Source organism: Tarenaya hassleriana, unplaced genomic scaffold (genome assembly GCF_000463585.1).
Source record: "Tarenaya hassleriana unplaced genomic scaffold, ASM46358v1 Cleome24, whole genome shotgun sequence".
In the NCBI taxonomy this organism is placed as follows: Eukaryota; Viridiplantae; Streptophyta; class Magnoliopsida; order Brassicales; family Cleomaceae; genus Tarenaya; species Tarenaya hassleriana.
In genome coordinates, this window is record NW_010965696.1 from 134545 (window position 1) to 150860 (window position 16316).

At 39.0% G+C, this 16316-nt stretch overlaps 4 protein-coding genes across 6 annotated transcripts; all 4 read right to left on the reverse strand.

The window, feature by feature from the left end:
* Nucleotides 1-14: 14 nt before the first annotated feature.
* Nucleotides 15-3431, reverse strand: LOC104815551 (putative ubiquitin-conjugating enzyme E2 38). 2 transcript variants are annotated; one of them, XM_010543981.2, is made up of 8 exons: nucleotides 3208-3431; nucleotides 2379-2519; nucleotides 1856-2308; nucleotides 1487-1735; nucleotides 1322-1385; nucleotides 1087-1226; nucleotides 685-996; nucleotides 15-401 (listed from the first exon to the last, which is right to left on the reverse strand). In XM_010543981.2, the coding sequence occupies exons 1-8, from the start codon at nucleotides 3274-3276 to the stop codon at nucleotides 75-77; spliced, it is 1755 nt and encodes a 584-aa protein (XP_010542283.1). In that variant the 5' UTR covers nucleotides 3277-3431; the 3' UTR covers nucleotides 15-74. The 2 variants fall into 2 exon arrangements, with proteins under 2 accessions (XP_010542283.1, XP_010542282.1); XM_010543980.2 differs by having other exon boundaries at nucleotides 1487-2308.
* Nucleotides 3432-6139: 2708 nt separating this feature from the next.
* On the reverse strand, nucleotides 6140-8306 carry LOC104815552. Its single transcript, XM_010543982.2, has one exon. The coding sequence runs from the start codon at nucleotides 7954-7956 to the stop codon at nucleotides 7507-7509; it is 450 nt and encodes a 149-aa protein (XP_010542284.1). The 5' UTR covers nucleotides 7957-8306; the 3' UTR covers nucleotides 6140-7506.
* A 1357-nt stretch (nucleotides 8307-9663) lies between these two features.
* On the reverse strand, nucleotides 9664-13723 carry LOC104815554. Of its 2 annotated transcripts, none has more exons than XM_010543983.2 (9): nucleotides 12912-13723; nucleotides 12408-12614; nucleotides 12018-12237; nucleotides 11705-11814; nucleotides 11423-11625; nucleotides 11143-11246; nucleotides 10762-10949; nucleotides 10483-10682; nucleotides 9664-9958 (listed from the first exon to the last, which is right to left on the reverse strand). In XM_010543983.2, exons 1-9 carry the CDS (start codon nucleotides 13177-13179, stop codon nucleotides 9773-9775), a joined length of 1686 nt encoding a protein of 561 aa, XP_010542285.1. In that variant the 5' UTR covers nucleotides 13180-13723; the 3' UTR covers nucleotides 9664-9772. The 2 variants fall into 2 exon arrangements, with proteins under 2 accessions (XP_010542285.1, XP_010542286.1); XM_010543984.2 differs by having other exon boundaries at nucleotides 9867-10125.
* Nucleotides 13724-14426: 703 nt separating this feature from the next.
* On the reverse strand, nucleotides 14427-15366 carry LOC104815555 (lectin-like protein At1g53080). Its single transcript, XM_010543985.2, has one exon. The coding sequence runs from the start codon at nucleotides 15356-15358 to the stop codon at nucleotides 14528-14530; it is 831 nt and encodes a 276-aa protein (XP_010542287.1). The 5' UTR covers nucleotides 15359-15366; the 3' UTR covers nucleotides 14427-14527.
* Nucleotides 15367-16316: the final 950 nt, after the last annotated feature.

Genomic DNA, 16316 nt, shown 5'->3' on the forward strand with positions numbered 1-16316 from the left:
CCCCCCCCCCCCCCCCCCCAAAAAAAAAAAAAGGTATAGATGTAATCTCCCAAAGAGAAAGAATTCTAATGATATCATCTGGATTCTCTGTCTCTTTTGGGTTTCACTTTGTTATTCTTCTCGGTCTCTGCGTCATCATTGTTGTTACTATCACTGTTCCCGGCGGTGGCTTCGTCCATGCCTTTGACACCGAGAAGGACGAATTCATCAACAAGCATTTTCATGAAACTCTCGACATCGGCCCTGAACCTTTCGGAGCCTCTCACTCTATCATCTTCCACGGCCTGAACGCATCCATTGACCAGCGATCCCACTACCGCCCCATCCTTGTAGGCTTTGCACGCCTTCATTATGTCATGGCAACAACTGAAGAAATGTCCGTACGCGAAGTCTTCAAAGTGCTGCACCCACATGGTTTAGAATCATGGGTTAAGCATTGTGGCATTGTATTCAAACCAAGGCAGTTCTGTAAAAAACAATTCCACCTTGGTATTGGTTACTCTAAAGCTTTCTAGGAATTGTAGATGAAAGCCATTTTGGGGCCGGGCAGAGAAAAAAAACCCGAATTCAGAGAACCCAAACACCACATGAGATGAGGTCGGGTTATATAACGTGTGGAAAACCCGAAAATCTCGGATACCCAACTTGTGCCCATCCTAGCAGATTACGAAGAATATATATTACCTTGGGTGGTCTTCTCATGTTGTAAACCATCGTCTTCAAAGACAGTATAAAAGTGTTCTCATTGTAAGCTCTAGAAATGGATTCCCCTTCTGGAGTACCGATTCCGCTCTCGAACCCAGGCTCGTTGAAATAAGGGTTTTGGTTCAAGATGAGAGCTTGGATCGAGACTAGAACCTGTAGCATCGTAGAAACGTTTGGGATCCATTTCTCCCTATGGTTACCACTCCATGTGCCAAGAAGGCTCAGGCATACTTTCCCACAGTTATATAGATTCGGGTTGATTCTGAGCCCACCGGCATGGTAATGCACTTTCTGTCACCACCATCGAATTCCCATTTTAGAAAAAACAGAACAGGTTTGAAGACAAAAACACTTTTGTGAGAACGCAATGTGATGACATACCGGTGGCATATTAGGATAGGTTTCTGGGAAGTGAATATCGAAAAAGAAAAGACCGTCGTGGTAGGGAGTTCCTTCAGCGCCGATTATTACAGCCCTCAATAGATCCATCCGAGACTCATACGCTCTGACGAATATCATATCTGTTGCAGTAGAAAGAACCTAATAAACAAAAGGGGGATGGGGATGGAATTCCTTCATCTCAAGCAAAATTGATGTCTAGAGGGAGTGCACTCACCCGGTAAATCGTTCTCCAGGATCTTCCACTCTTCTTGGATCCTCTTCACCCAGCTCTTCGCGTGCTGATAAGAGGGAAAGTAAAGAGAAGTTATTCAGTTCTTGAAAATGAAACAAGAACAAAGAAATGTTACAGAGATTATAAATTATGTCAATTGGTCGCCACCTGTTTTGAAGAACTTCCCCTGGAAGCATAATGGTGATCTGAAAAATCTTCGACGGTGTCAAATCTTTTGAAAAACAAAAACTTCCCCAGAAAATCTTCCATGTTTTTCTGAACCCGGGAAGAATCCTTAGCTGAAATAACCTCTTCCACTCTCGGGCGTGAACTAGCAGAAGCATGGTAATTAGGGGGAGTTGGTGGTACTGGAAGCACCGTACCAAAAGGAGGCCCACCCATCACCATATCAGGAGTCTGAGGTGGCATGGGAAAAGGGTTGACAAAGCCACCAAAGATACTAATACCGGAAAATGGATTCCATGGTTTGGAGATTTTATAATCTTTCGGGGGAAGATATGCATAAGGATACATAACCTGCGAGTTCTGAGGCAAAGCTGAATCTACCGATTTGCTTCCATCAGAATGGTGTGAAACAACACTCCATGGTTGAGAAGTAGAAGTCAGCATCTGTGGCCAGGGAGATAGCGATGGACTTCCGTTCGCATTCACTGCGGTAACACCTGATTTCTTCCCATTGTTTGCATGCGATGAACTGCTTCCGCCTGATTTCGCAGCTTCTTTATTAGTTGAATTCTGAAACCAAGGTATTGACAACTCTACATCGGTAGGGATATCCTTAGAATCTAAAAGGTCTTGAAACATCGAATACTCATCGGCATCCGTTGCTTCATCCGGGGACTGATCGTAATACTCATAGTCGTCTTCGTAGATCAAAGAGTCTGGGTCCAGTATATTATGCGACCCGAGGGGCGTGCCAGGATGAGATTCAATCTTATTTACTGGGCCGGAAACATCAATAGCAGTATCCTGAAAATTTTAGACCATTCAGTAACATACTTTTCTAAACAATGAAGGGACAGAAGGGCGGAATACACACAGTAGCTTGCTTATCGTAAGAATTGGAGCTGACATCCACAGCCTTCCCTTTGTTCTTCTTGTCTGCATTATCATTAAGAGCAGAACCGCCACTGTTTTGGATTTCATATCGTTCCACATCACTCGCTTCCGGATTAACAGCCTACAACATAGCGATTTTCGCTGACAATTATACTGAAAAAAGCCTAGAAAAAACCATCTCCACGTTTTATTTCTACTACCAGAGAATGATATCCAGATTGACCCAGCTCTCACGGAACTGATCACAGGAAAATAAAAACTTTGAACATTGAGAACAAAGACCCAAAAACCACCCCAAAAGGCTAATATTACACTCCGATCAGTTCTATGTCACAAAAGGTTTATGAAACCGAAACAGAGAAGATCATAGATCGTCTTCTATCTTCCGGAATAACATTGATAAGCGGTGAAGCAAACAAAAATTCAACACCAACTTGGGCAATTTCCTATTGCGATGGAACGGGACAGAGATGATCAATCAGTAACAGCAAAACCCATTATCATGATCACCACGAGGCGCACACAAAAGACCGTTCAAGCATAATGCACGAAAGCAAACAAAAAAAAACCAAGGCCAAACGAATGAAAGAAAACCGCTAAAACCCTAAAATTCAACAAAACCCTAAATTCCAAAAAAAAAAAACAGATGACCACGCACGATCACCGCAGAAAAGCCAACTCATACCGGAACACGATCGACAAAATCCAGTTAAAAAATTCCCGAATGTGTCACATAAATCAGTGGATTTGAGGGGTCAAACAAATTTTCAAACTCAAATATTTCTAAGAAATTTCTTAAAAGAGAAAACCTGTTTCTGCTTGCGTGTTTTCGAGCTCGATGCCGAAGGAGGGGCGATCTCAACCACGTCGGGCTCCATCGACGACCCCCACCGGTGGAATTTTCTGTTTGGGAAGCAAGAATTTTTCTTGGGCTCCGACGGAAACAAAGGAAAGAAATCGATCAAGAAATCTCGGGGTTCCTTAACAAAAAAAAAAAGGAAATCTTCGAGGTTTCCACCTTCGCGCCGTATTACACACCAAAACAGTGAAACGAGATTTCGCTTCTCCTTAAAAAGTCCTAATTAAATTCTTAATTATTTTATTTCTTCGTTAATATTATTGAAAGTCAACAAGGAAAGTCATGGGAAGTCTACGTAGTTGAATCCTAACTAAATCCAATGGTTCATAATCTAGTTTTTGTGATGACGTGGCATGATCTTAGGTAGGCCTCACGGAGATTTGATGGTCTGCTGCTGTAGAGGAGGTATTCCAAGCTTCCAAAGGGAATTCCGACCAACTCCAATAAATCTATAGCCGTTGGATGAGAGGAACAGCTTCTATAAAATCCAACGGCTGACAACTTTTCTTTCCCCTGAATAACAGCGCGATCATACCAAATCGAGGATATGATATGGTCAAAATAGTCATATAAGAGATCTATTTGAATTAACAATTATTTATTTTGAATAAAGGTATTATATTAATATTAGTATGAAATATTGGGCCTATAGGGCTGACCCAATATATAAATTATCAATCCAATTGTAACAAATTTTGAAACACAACACAATAAATCTAAGCTCATATACCAACGGCCTAAGCCCAGATATTACAAGCCCATGTATCAATGGACGAAGCCCATATTCAATGCTCTTGAAAAGAATTCTTTCTTCAACCCATAAAACAGATAAATGAATCAATGTTTTTTTTTTTTGGGTAAAAGATAAATGAATCAATGTTAGATGCAAAAAAAAAAAGGAGTCACTAGTTGTCTAAATCGGAGTAAAAGAAAAAAATTCGGAGTAAAGTGGTTCCATTCTTATTTTATTTTTTCAATATTTATGGATTTAAATTATAATTTCAAAGATTTGTGTTTAAGTATATATATATATATATATATATATGTGTGTGTGTGTGTGTACACACACTTTACCATTAAAGAATTTGCTCTTAATATTATAGATTTGAATAAAATATTATTGGATATTTCTTTATTTTTGTTTTAGGATATGATTTTTATGAAAATAAACTGTAATCCTAGAAAATACTAGAGGGAAGTTTTGATTTATTTTGCGTATCAAATTTTGTAGCCACAAAATTTTATTTTGTTCATACCATTAATCAAAACAGAATAAAAGATAAGATAGGAATATTTTTGAGGGAAAAAATATTATTCCCCATTAGCAAAAGCAAAAGCAAGAGCATTTGTTCTCGTAGAGACGAGTCGTGTGCACACGTAATCTATACACACAATATATAGATAGAAGACATTGAAATTTGAAGTGCATTTGTCCGAGAAAAAGTACAAAATATTACGGGAAATCTAACAAAGAAAACTCAATGACATCTTATACGAATCTCATAAGAAGTTTATTTTTAGAAAGTCAAAATTGCATTCCATCAATCATTTAAATTACAAGATAAATACTATATATATATATATATATGGTAGATTTGTAAAATAATTTCTGAAATATTTTTTAATAATAATCTGAGGAAATGTAATTATTCTTGTTTTAAAAGTTCAAAAAAAAATTGTAGTCAAAACGATGAGAAGGTTTCCGATGAGTGTGTTTCGTTTAGTGAGTAAGAATATATTTGAATAATTAATGAAAAACAGTCCAAATCATAAATGAAAAGGACATGAGAGGAGGACAAAGAAGCCATCTCACTCCTGTAAGATTCGGATTCGGCACAAGAAGAAGCGTGTGCTCCTCCTTCTGCCAATTGTTATGGCACTCAAGTTGGGAGAAAAGATTCACTTCTCCATCTATAAATAGATGGCTTCACCACAGCAACAACCACCACTGAAATCACGAGCAAAGACACGACACGAGCAAAAAGCCTCTTACTTCCTACAGAGTCACCAACAATGTCGGACAAGTGCGGAAACTGCGACTGTGCCGACAAGACCCAGTGCGTGTAAGTGCCTTTTTTTTCTTCGTCCTCATCGCCCTTTTGGTTCTAATGCAGAACTATGATTGCCCTCAAAGTAAAGTTTACAAATTTCTTTTTTGTTAAACTAAAGTTTACAAATTTGTTAGCAGAAACCTCTGTAACTTGATTCTCTGATGACTTTCTTTGGATGATAAAGTTTTGGGTGTTACGTAAAAATCTAAACTTTCGACCAATTTAAAAGTTGAAACCTACCAACTTGTATAGTTCAACCGGTGAAAGCGCCGTCTGTTCCGCCCCGAATTTGAACCTCAAGTTGTGAGGAGAACATATATTCTAAGCACATAACTTGCTCCGGATTAGTTTGGATCTCAGCCCATTGCACCTGATCACCCAAAAAATACTGAAACCTTTCAAAAGATATCTTCTTGCTTTCCTAACAAGTCAGGTTCAAGGCCAACTATTAACCTTTGCTTCTGTTTCTGTGACTGCAGGAAGGGAAACAGCTTTGTGGTCGACGTGGTCGTCGAGCAGAGGTAAATTTGATTCTAGATTCATGTAGATGATGACGATGATCATCATCATAATGATGATGATGATTCTTAATATTTCTGTTGCTGCAGCTACACTGAGACCATGGCCATGGACGAGAACAGCAACGAGAACGGGAAGTGCAAGTGCGGCTCGAGCTGCAGCTGCACCAACTGCACTTGTGGCAGCCACTAAAGGTCGTACCTCTGAGCCAGAGGGCCATATGCCTTAATACATAACCAATAAACTTCCCTCTTACTTTGTTTCTTTTTCCAGTTTCACCTTAGATGCGAGTTCCTTGTGTGTGAGCTCATGTCTCGCGTCTGCGTCTGTCAGTGTCTCTGTCTCCGTCCGTGTGTGTGTCGTCAGCATCCATGGTGTCTTGTAATGTAACGGCTATGGCCCCTTGTGGTTGAATACAACATATTATATAGTATGTCTCCTGTTTTCTCTCTTCTCATTCATGCAAACACTGATTATCTCCTGCAAAAAAAATGACAGAAAAATTGAAGGAATAAAAAAGGATTGAACTTTGAGCGATTTTCGCAGAAAGAGAATCGAGGAACAAAGAGACCAAAGTGGGAATGAGCAAAGAAAAGTTCCCACTCGCCAGAAACCTTGGAATGGCAGCGAATACGTTAGTGGGCCGAGTTTTGGGCTATTTGGGCCAAACAAGGCCCCAACCTTCTATGAAAGAAGAAGGGCCGGGAGCGGGAAGATTCACAAGATCCCTCCACATCTAGCTGTAGATTCGGTATCCCGGATTTTAGAGGTATTCAGTTTCGGAATTTGATTCTGAATTATTGGGTATCTAAATTTTGAATACCGTGTGGACATTAATATTACATGTAGTCCATAAGGAAACTATGGGGAATCCCCCAACGTTTGAGAACCCTTCCTGTAAATTTCGGATGTTTCACATCCCACGTGTATGTTGCAGGATCATACGTGTGGGTCGGAATTAGTCTGGACGTTTGGACTTCGAATCACCCGATTATAAAAAAAAAACTATGAATTAGACCAGAAGTCAAAGATAATGACAATGCAACATGAGAAACTGACAAGACCGAAATAATAGTAACTTTTCACGTAACAGTTTTGTCTTAATGCGAACAAGATAAGACAGCTCCCAAAAAAAAAAAAAAAGCTTTGCATCTATCTTCAATCTTCATAGGCTTGTTGAATCACGAGATCTTCATAAAAATATCTTGGGATGGTATTGCAGAGAGAATCTACAAGCTTCGTTACGACTACGGATTCAATAGAAATAAGAACTAACACCCAGAAATCAAGTAATTACTGGCCGAATCATGAATCAGTTTATGAATGAAGGGACAGGGCAAATGAAAGAAAGTGGCATCATGCTTTATCCGCTTTCAGTTCTGTTCCAAACATTGCTCAAAGATTCCAACACGTGATCTTTAGTTAAACTAGTATGGGAAAACCCACCAAACTCATATGATGATCCATCACTTCAGTTTCTGAGATTCCCACAATTCATTCACCATCACTTGGTGGGAAGATTTACAGATTCCAAACACTGTTTTTTTTTCTGATCTTTGATTCTCTGGATCTATGAACTCGAAACGTGGCTAGATCATCACACGATCTGATCCATTGATGTGAGTGCCAGATCTCATTTTTGAATCGATCTCTTTCCTTTAGACCACAAGGTTGATACATCAATCATACTTCTCCCTCCAAGTACAGACAAGAAAGAAAACCCAAGACACAGCAAGAGCTATGTCTCCAAGGGCTTGTTTGGGCCATTCATACGCAAGATCTTCGAGCTTCCTTTCGAACGAGACTCTCCAAATAGCCATCAGCACATAGAGAACCGCACAACCTTTGGCAAAGAAGCCATGGAAATCTCTGTCCGTGACGAACGACACCAAGAACAGAACTAACCCTATGGCGAACAGAAGCAACCCGGAGAAGGACTGGGAAATCTGGATGAGGAGATCATCGTGTGGCGTTGATCCTTTCAGCTTGCTCGCAATGTCACTTCCATGGCCAAAGATAGAAGCTTTCTCTGTGTAGAACATCATCAGGGTTCCACTAGTAAGGGCGATAATCGAATGGAGTATGCAGATTACGCGAAACAGGTGTGAATTCATTGCTACTGCAGTCATTCAGCTAGACCCCAACGAACCAAAAGAAGGAACTTTATCTCAAAGATTGACAAAAGGATCAAAAACTTGCAAAGATATCACAAACCCATTTAAGAAATATCGACAAGATCTGGAATTTGGAAACAAGAGTGGAAAAAAAAACTGGTCTTCGTTAAGAAGCCAGACCCAGATGAACCTGAAGAATTGATCTTCAAAGGAAGAAAAAGTGGAGGTTTTTATTAAAAAAAAAATAATCACGGGCTTATTGGGTCAATGGACATTGTGGGGTTTTCGTTTCTGTCTGGGAATTCAATGGAGGAAAGAGGTATGGTTTAGAGATTGGGGAAGAGGGCGAAGATGATGGTGAATGATCTGATTTAGGGATTTGGACATGATAGGTGGGGTCTTGGGTGATTTATTTATTTATTTATTTATAATAATATAATAAACTAATTTTCTTTAATGGTGAGAGATTTGAATTGATAAGGTTTTCCCATTGCATTTCAAAACCCCATGACATGAGCAACAAGTGGAGTTATAAAAATAAACGAGAGTGAATTTTTACCAAGTAAAGCATTTTATATGACCGACGAACCTTTTTATGCAGAATTATTTTCCTTAAATACGCTAATCTTTACTTTGATCTCTACAAGTTATGGGTTACTGTTATATTTCGATTCAGATATTTATAAATAATTCTTTAATTTTATTAAAATCATACCTACTCTTTTTTATATATTGGTGTTAGTTTTGTATTCTATTAAAGGATACCTCGATTATAACAGAAATAGTTTTACAAAGTATTTTATTGAACTTTTTATTTTTCTATTTATTTTATTTTATTTAAAATACATAATACCCAATTCAATACTTGAACACTAAATTTAGGTGTGGATGGATAATAGTTGTTGAAAAATTAGATAGAAATTTTGACTGACCGTTTGATATAAAATGACTTTGCCTTTCCTACTTTTAGATATTGAGTTTTTTAAAAATAGATCGTATATATTTGGCTTTTTGACGAATAAAAGTATTAATACATATTTACATTTTGATTTGATCGTTTTGTCCGTATTTTATTTTCAAGAAATATATCGTTAAATTTTTATATTATGTTTCCGTTTGGATTTTACTTATATTTATTTTTTGATTAATTTGAATTTGATTGGAATACCGTATATTTGATTTAAAATTATACGGAATGGTCAAGGGATGCGAGATTCGATCATGTGGGGCCCGTAACAAAGCATGGGGTCCTCGTTTATCTCGTGGCCCATGATTTATTTACTTTTTATTCGATCACATCTTATAATCTTTGCTGTATATAATGTATTCTCCTTTATTTAAAGACAAATATTTTAACTATACGTTAAAAGTCACGCTGCCGACAAAAAATAAATAAAAAGAGAAATAATATTGTCATATGGACTATAGAATTCTCATTATTTAATCAGCCTTCGTATTAATGTGCTTTTAGACGACCAATAAAATTTTCAAAATACAAAAATCAAAATATATCTCTTTTATGTGTGTGTATATATATACATATATGTACCTTTTAGCATATGAAAAAAAAAACATCAAACCTTCACAACCAACAATTAATGAAATCACAAATAATTGGAAGTTAGAAGTATGATAGGGAAATTTGAAATAGTAAAACGATGTCATCAGAAATATCTAGAGTTTTATTTAATTAATTAATGCAATTTATATAGAAATTATAAATAGATTTAAAACTAAAAAGCCGTTAACAAGAACATTGTATTTACAAAGAAGGGGAAAATAAAAAAAAAAAACTGCAGAGATATTAATGAATGTAATGGGAAATCTTCTATTACGAGACGCTGTCTCGGTTTCCGGCAGAGATCTTGCGGTGACGCCTTGACCAGGACCTTCTATCTCTTCCACGCCTCTTGCCGCCGATATCCCTTCCCGGTGATCTTCCAAGTGGCAGAGCCGGTGGCTCGGGAAATCTTGCCACCGGAGGTGTCAGTTTCATCAGGATGTCCCTGTGGTATACCTATTCCATTTCCCTCTGTTAGCCTCTGCTCGTCTATGCCCCCCACTAACGTTCTATATGGTTCGGGACCCGAGTTTCTGGATTACCCGGCCTCGGGCTCGCCTCCATGGGTTTTATGACCGAAGTATCTCGGTCTCGGTTTCACGAGATTCGAGTACTGCAGATACCTTAACCCGTGAAAACATGTAAATTTGTGTTGATCCAAGTTGACTATACAGGTATAATATCGGTTTTATACGAAAATAGACATAGATATTATTGTAAGCATCCTGCAATGCCACGAGTATAAACGTCATTTTGCACATCCCCATATACCCGCGGGTAACCAGTCGTGCGAAGGAAAAACCCAAACCCATGGTCCGGGTTCCTCGCCTCGTCGTGCCCAGAATATCCGCATCCCGGGTACCCACAATGATAGATCTATTCTAACCCAAAAAAAAAACTATGTTTCCAGCCAAAAGAGTGAGACCCCAACACAAAATGTATCAGATATATATGTGTGTATATATACATAAAAAGGATACCTGCTTCACAAAGTTACGTCGCTCGCAATCCAAGAACATGTTGATGCTCCAATGAACTCTTGCCCTTATCTTATCCCTTACGATGGCAAAGCTTAGCTGATCCCTTGAAGTAAACCGAGCAACTTCGTTGAACCAAACACAAGTGAAAAGATTTGTGATGGGTATGTGTTCTCTTATGATGGTACAGCCCTCAGGAACGTCTGTGCCATTTTACCAATAAATATTTCAAGAATTTTCAATTTTTAGGCGGTACCCACATCTTTCATATATGTGCCTTACCACTGGTTATCGGGAGCTTAGCCTCGGAATAAGGGGTTAAACCCTCCTTCTTATAGAACTCCATTTGGTAGTCAATGGTTTCGTTGTCGTATTTTCTTGCAGCTTTATTTGCCTCGCCCTCTTCATATGCGTCGAAACGTCTGTAGTGTCGCGATATTGCAAAACTGGAATTCACACGCCACAAGAACCTGAAAAGAAAGAGACAAACATAGGAATTCATGACCAGCAATGCTTCTATGGATTCTATCAGATGACATATACAAAATCTGCTGTATTCACATACATCTTAGTGTGGATGAAGCATATTTGACTCAGCCGCCATTGAACAAAGTTTCATATGCAAACCATGTTTGCTAAAAAAATAATTAGAAGATTAGTTACCTTTCAAGGATTTGATATGGGTCTACAACAAGCTGGAGTTTCGCATCAATCCATATAGAGTACCGGACATTTGGGAATAGCCTATGCAAGAGAAGCTTTGGGACCTGCAAAAAATTCGCTGATGTTTCATCGATGATTTCTTGCCACTTTCTACTTGTTATCCATAACTTTTGGTGATCAGAAACATAGGGGATAGCCGAAATCTTGAATACTCCCGACTGTTACAGCAAAAACTTCCATAACTTTTGGTAATCAAGAATGTTTGATGGAAATTCTCGACCTTTCCATTCCGCCTTGCATCGTCGTAAGGTACACTGTGTACAACAATGATTCTCCACAATCCCACCCTCTTGTTATCATTTGTATAAGCGGTGGTATTCCTCAGATAGGCTTCTGTTACTTCATCAACAAACATGTAGAAAGGGATGTTCTTCTTTGCTACTTCACTAATGTTCCGTGGTTCCTGAATTATGTCATATTTCCCTGAAATGATCGAAACTGTGAGGTGAAGTAGAGCATACAGACAACAATTTCAACAGGAATCTTATCTTCTCTGCAGTACCGAATACAGCTGACGCAACAATGACATCATGGAACTGCTCCAGTTCATCAAGGATATCCTCATCAATGTTAAATAGAGTTTGGATGCCTGGTTTCTTTCCTTTAACGAATCTGCAGAGACAAAAAGGAGGAAGACTTTCTCAAGAAAGATATATAGGTAAAATCTATGTATGTATGTACGCACATATATATGCATGAATGTATGTAAAAGCCTGACAGCTGATAGAGAAACCACGTAAGCAAAATGATTTATTTTCCATCTCTTCGTGCTATTAAAGCTAGAAAGGTGCCAACTGTGAACAAGAGAAGCCTACCCACAATGCACTGCCATGGACTCTCTTATATTGAAAGAGTCGTTCCTCTGCTCTAGAGAAGGAAAGCCTCCAAATTCTGAGCTTCCTTGACCTTGACCTTCAAGTTTTAGAATACTTTCATCACGGATGTATGTCAAATTCTTGAGCACTGGAGATTCCGATGGATACTTCGGCATACGTGCAAAGGCCTCATCTGGTGGAAGATAGCATACTGGACATGCTGATCATTAAAAAAAACACATCAAGCAGTCAATCTACAACACAAACTGCTCAGAGAAAAGAACTCAAGGCAAATTAATGAAGGAGCAAACCAATAATAGGACAAGGGTTCACAATGGATTCGTGAAAGCGTAATTGTGAAAGGAAACTATCCAATGAAGAAGAGCATACGTCGTGGCCCAGGCCTTCTCAGTCCAGGCGGAGGAGGAGGAGGAAATGAAAAGCTCTTGCATGGATGGTGCAACGGAGGAGGATGGACCATCTCTACATCAGTTCCTTCAACGTCATTCCCCCAAAAAGAACCTTGATTTCCAAATGCCTGATTACTTCTAAAACCCATTGTTCCGATATGCTGATAGATATTTGGACTGCTGCTCTCTGTCGTGTCATCAGATAAGATACAGTCAAAAGGGCACAACACAGATACTACCTTAAAATATGTTCGATTATCCGTTCTTCAGATGATAGAAACTATCCACAGGATATACATTGAATAGAATCTTGAGATCCAAATATAAAACACCTTAGCATCTTTCATTTATGTCATTCCCCTGTAGTTCTCTAGCGCTAAAACTCTTCTTCATCCTTTTCTTTCAAGTCTAGTAAAAACTATTCAAGATTAGCACATCAAACTCCACGCACCAAAGATTCACATAAGAAAACTCTTGACTTTACCTTTGTTGACAGTGAAAGAACCAAGTACAAAGACAACGAGGGCGAGGATGAGAAGCAGCAACATAGCAACTCGCCTTCGGCCAAGGCACCAGCAACATAAGGAGGAGAGAGACCTCTCCTTCTCCTTAGAGCTTGAAGTGAGCATCTTTGAAGATGCTCTACGCGAAAAAGTTGAAAGCTTTGTCGTCTGTAACAATGGTATCCCGCCGTTGGGCAACTGCAATGTGCCATAACTCCCATTACGAAGTCCCAATGACTGTCCAGTCATTGTATCTCAAACCCTCTTGATCGAATTATCATATCTCCCCTCACAGAATCCTTTGAAATTCCCTCTCGCAGGCTACCAAAGTACTACATCCACATACATTTGCACGGGAGAGCCACGGCCGGATAAGGGAATGAAACAATACTCTACAGAGAAAAGTTCATCATAACTAGAACACCCTTTTTGACGAATCCATCCATCCGCGGAATCGCCGACAAAGTTCGACAGATTTCAAGTCGAGACGATGATCTCAAATTGCAATGTGATTCAAATCCGATGTTAAACAAGATCAAACAGCGCCAAACATCTGCATTTTTCACCGCGAAAAGACCCTCGCTCACATCGCGATTCAATCAAAACGGAACTCAGAACAGCGCATTGCCGACCAGAGATGGGACAAAACCCAGAAATCAAATTCCGAAAAGACGCGCAAGAGGTAGGAAAAAATTCCGCGAGATTCCACGAATTCGGGAAACAAGATTACCCTTTTTACGAATTCGACATCCCAATTCGCCTCTGAATTTGGAAGATCATAAATGGTGACAAATTCTTCTTATATTTGCAGTTCACTGTTCCTTTTGTTCCGCGTAAGATTCCTTTTTTTAAGGTTATTTTAATTTCAGGATTAAGAGTTAATTAAAGTATTATGAACGTGACGAAACGTTCGTGTTATCATGTCTTATTTAATTAAAAGACTACACTTGATTAGTTGTCGCATTAGCAATTTAAATACTTCGATTCCACCTAATCATGATTAGGTTTTAAACGGCGACGGTTACGGAAATTGTATGTTAACACATTCTTTTGTTAAATTATATGCTTTTGAAGGAGATAAAAATGTTTATCTTCTACAAAGTGCAGGAATATATAAGTTGACTTCGATAAATTGATGGAAATAATAAATTTTTAAGATTTTGTTTTGATTTCTTTGATTGTCTTTTATAAATTGTTTGTTAGATTGAAACAAATTAATTATTTGTTGATTTGAAATACAATTCTATGATAGTTTTTGTACGGTAATTTATTGAATTTGTGAGTGAATTTATTTTTCTCAAAAGTTTGGTCAATTGAATTATGACCATTTTTTTTACCCCGTTTATAAAACACAAAATAAAATAACAACAATTTCATGTCCGAACCAAACCGGCTAAAAATGTCTCGAAGAAAATACTATATGTGAATCAACCCCTTTTATTTTACATTCAAACCCGCTTATTAAATACAACATTTTTGTAGAAATATGATAATACAACTAAGATATAAGCCAAAGCCACAAGCTTGACTTTTTATTGACTCCCAAGACCACAGTTCTAGCAACAATACGAAAACAGACCGAACCAATGTCTCAGCATCAGTTCTTGGCGGCGTTCTTGAAGCCCCAGCTCCATATCTCGTGACGCTCGATGCCACGGCCCATCGCACCGCTAAAGCCAGCATACATTTTCTCGAGAAACACGTTGGATAGATCGATGTTCGTATCGATCAAAGGCCTCTTGGGTTTCTTAACGTCTTCAGGCGCGATCGTGACGGTAAGCCTCTGCTTCCTGTACTCGATCCAGGCCTTGTACTTGTCCCCACTGCTCAGCTTCACCTCCTGGAACGACCACTCTCTTCTTGCCCGAACCCAGTAACCGGCTTTCTCAGAAACCACCGAAACGACAGAGTTCACGTCGATTCCGACGTGGTTGTCGTTGATGTCTCCTAGGCTTTTGTCCTGAACGACGTCGAACTCTACGGCGAAAGCGTGGTTGTTAGGGTTGCCATTGTTGGTGCGGTTGAGGAAGCCGAGGAATCCAGCGGGTCCCGCAACGTCGTGGGTTGCCTCGGGGACGATGACGAAGGCGAGGCCATGACCAGGGATGGGATTTGTCTTTTGGGGTTTGATGGAGAATGTGAAAGATGTTTCGAATGGATAAGTTGTCGAAGAGGGAGAAGAGTTTGAAGGCTTGAAAGGGATTGGATTGATGTACAGTCCACGACCGTGGGAGAAAGGGTCATCACGTGTCATGGAGAGAGACCCGGACCGGCTCCTGCCATCTGATGCGGCTCCGAGCTCGGCGTCTCCGAGAAAGACCAAGTCCGAGCCATCGAAACTCTTGAAGTTGAACTTGACGGCGAAACCTGTCGGAGAACCGACCAGAGTAATGAACAAAGCAAGAAAAAAGACTTTGTGGGTTTGCATTATGTTTGTGTTTTTGGGTTTTGTGAGAGCAGAAGAGAAGGTAAGTGTGTGTATATATAGACGAGGAGATGAGGCGGCAAGTTTTGAATAGTCAACGAACATTCAAAACGATGATTTTGTCAAATAAATAATGCACCAAGTTGATGCATGAGACGAGAGGGTTGAATAGGCAATATAGCACAAATACCCTTACTTTGCTACATAGACTTCACGGACTACCCTCCAAAACCCTAAAATTTTAGAAAAAAAAATAAAAGGAACAAAAGACATAATTAACCCTCTCACAAAAAGTAACGTGGTATTCCTCTCTTCATTTTGAATTCATCTCTCTCATTTTCATTCTTTGATAACTCTTCATTTCTTTCTTAACTTTCTCTCTCTACTCTTATATTTCTCTCAACTCTTTCATTTTCTCTCTTCTCATTTCATTTTTATACATAGAAAAACAAACGAAAAATGGTTATTTCGTTGAGCATATCTTCACCGACGACCTCATATCTTCTTCTTGAGTCGGTCTAAGACAGAACAAATGACAAAAACTGAAGGTAAGTTCATTAATACAAGAGATTGATTCGATGCATAAACTTTGTGTTTTGGGTTTGAGTTTTATGATTTTTAGAGTGAATCGTGTATTTTTTTTTATGAAAATGAGATAGATGCATAGCAAATCTGTCGAAGAATATGCAAGAGGTGCATATTTAATTTCAAATAAATGTTCGGAGCGATAATGGAACGGATTGACAACAAAAACAAAGGTACGTCACATTGGTTACACCGTTTAAAATTTAATTTTGATCACACTGGTCACACTAGTCACATTGGTCACACAGGTCACACTGGTCACACTAGTCATACTGGTCACATCGTTTAAAATTTGTTTTGGTCACACTGGTCACACTAGTCACACTGGTCACACCGTTTAAAATTTGTTTTGGTCACACTGGTCACACTAGTCACA

Coding starts and splice junctions, on each gene's coding strand:
- LOC104815554 (XM_010543983.2), bottom strand. CDS start 13,179: ATGACTGGACAGTCATTGGGACTTCGTAATGGGAGTTATGGCACATTG. Junction 12,238..12,407: donor GAGAAGGCCTGGGCCACGAC/GTATGCTCTTCT, acceptor TTTAATGATCAG/CATGTCCAGTATGCTATCTT. Junction 11,247..11,422: donor ATGCAAGGCGGAATGGAAAG/GTCGAGAATTTC, acceptor AATTTTTTGCAG/GTCCCAAAGCTTCTCTTGCA.
- LOC104815555 (XM_010543985.2), bottom strand. CDS start 15,358: ATGCAAACCCACAAAGTCTTTTTTCTTGCTTTGTTCATTACTCTGGTC.
- LOC104815552 (XM_010543982.2), bottom strand. CDS start 7,956: ATGACTGCAGTAGCAATGAATTCACACCTGTTTCGCGTAATCTGCATA.
- LOC104815551 (XM_010543980.2), bottom strand. CDS start 3,276: ATGGAGCCCGACGTGGTTGAGATCGCCCCTCCTTCGGCATCGAGCTCG. Junction 1,386..1,486: donor GGGGAAGTTCTTCAAAACAG/GTGGCGACCAAT, acceptor CCCTCTTATCAG/CACGCGAAGAGCTGGGTGAA. Junction 997..1,086: donor CCTATCCTAATATGCCACCG/GTATGTCATCAC, acceptor TGGTGGTGACAG/AAAGTGCATTACCATGCCGG.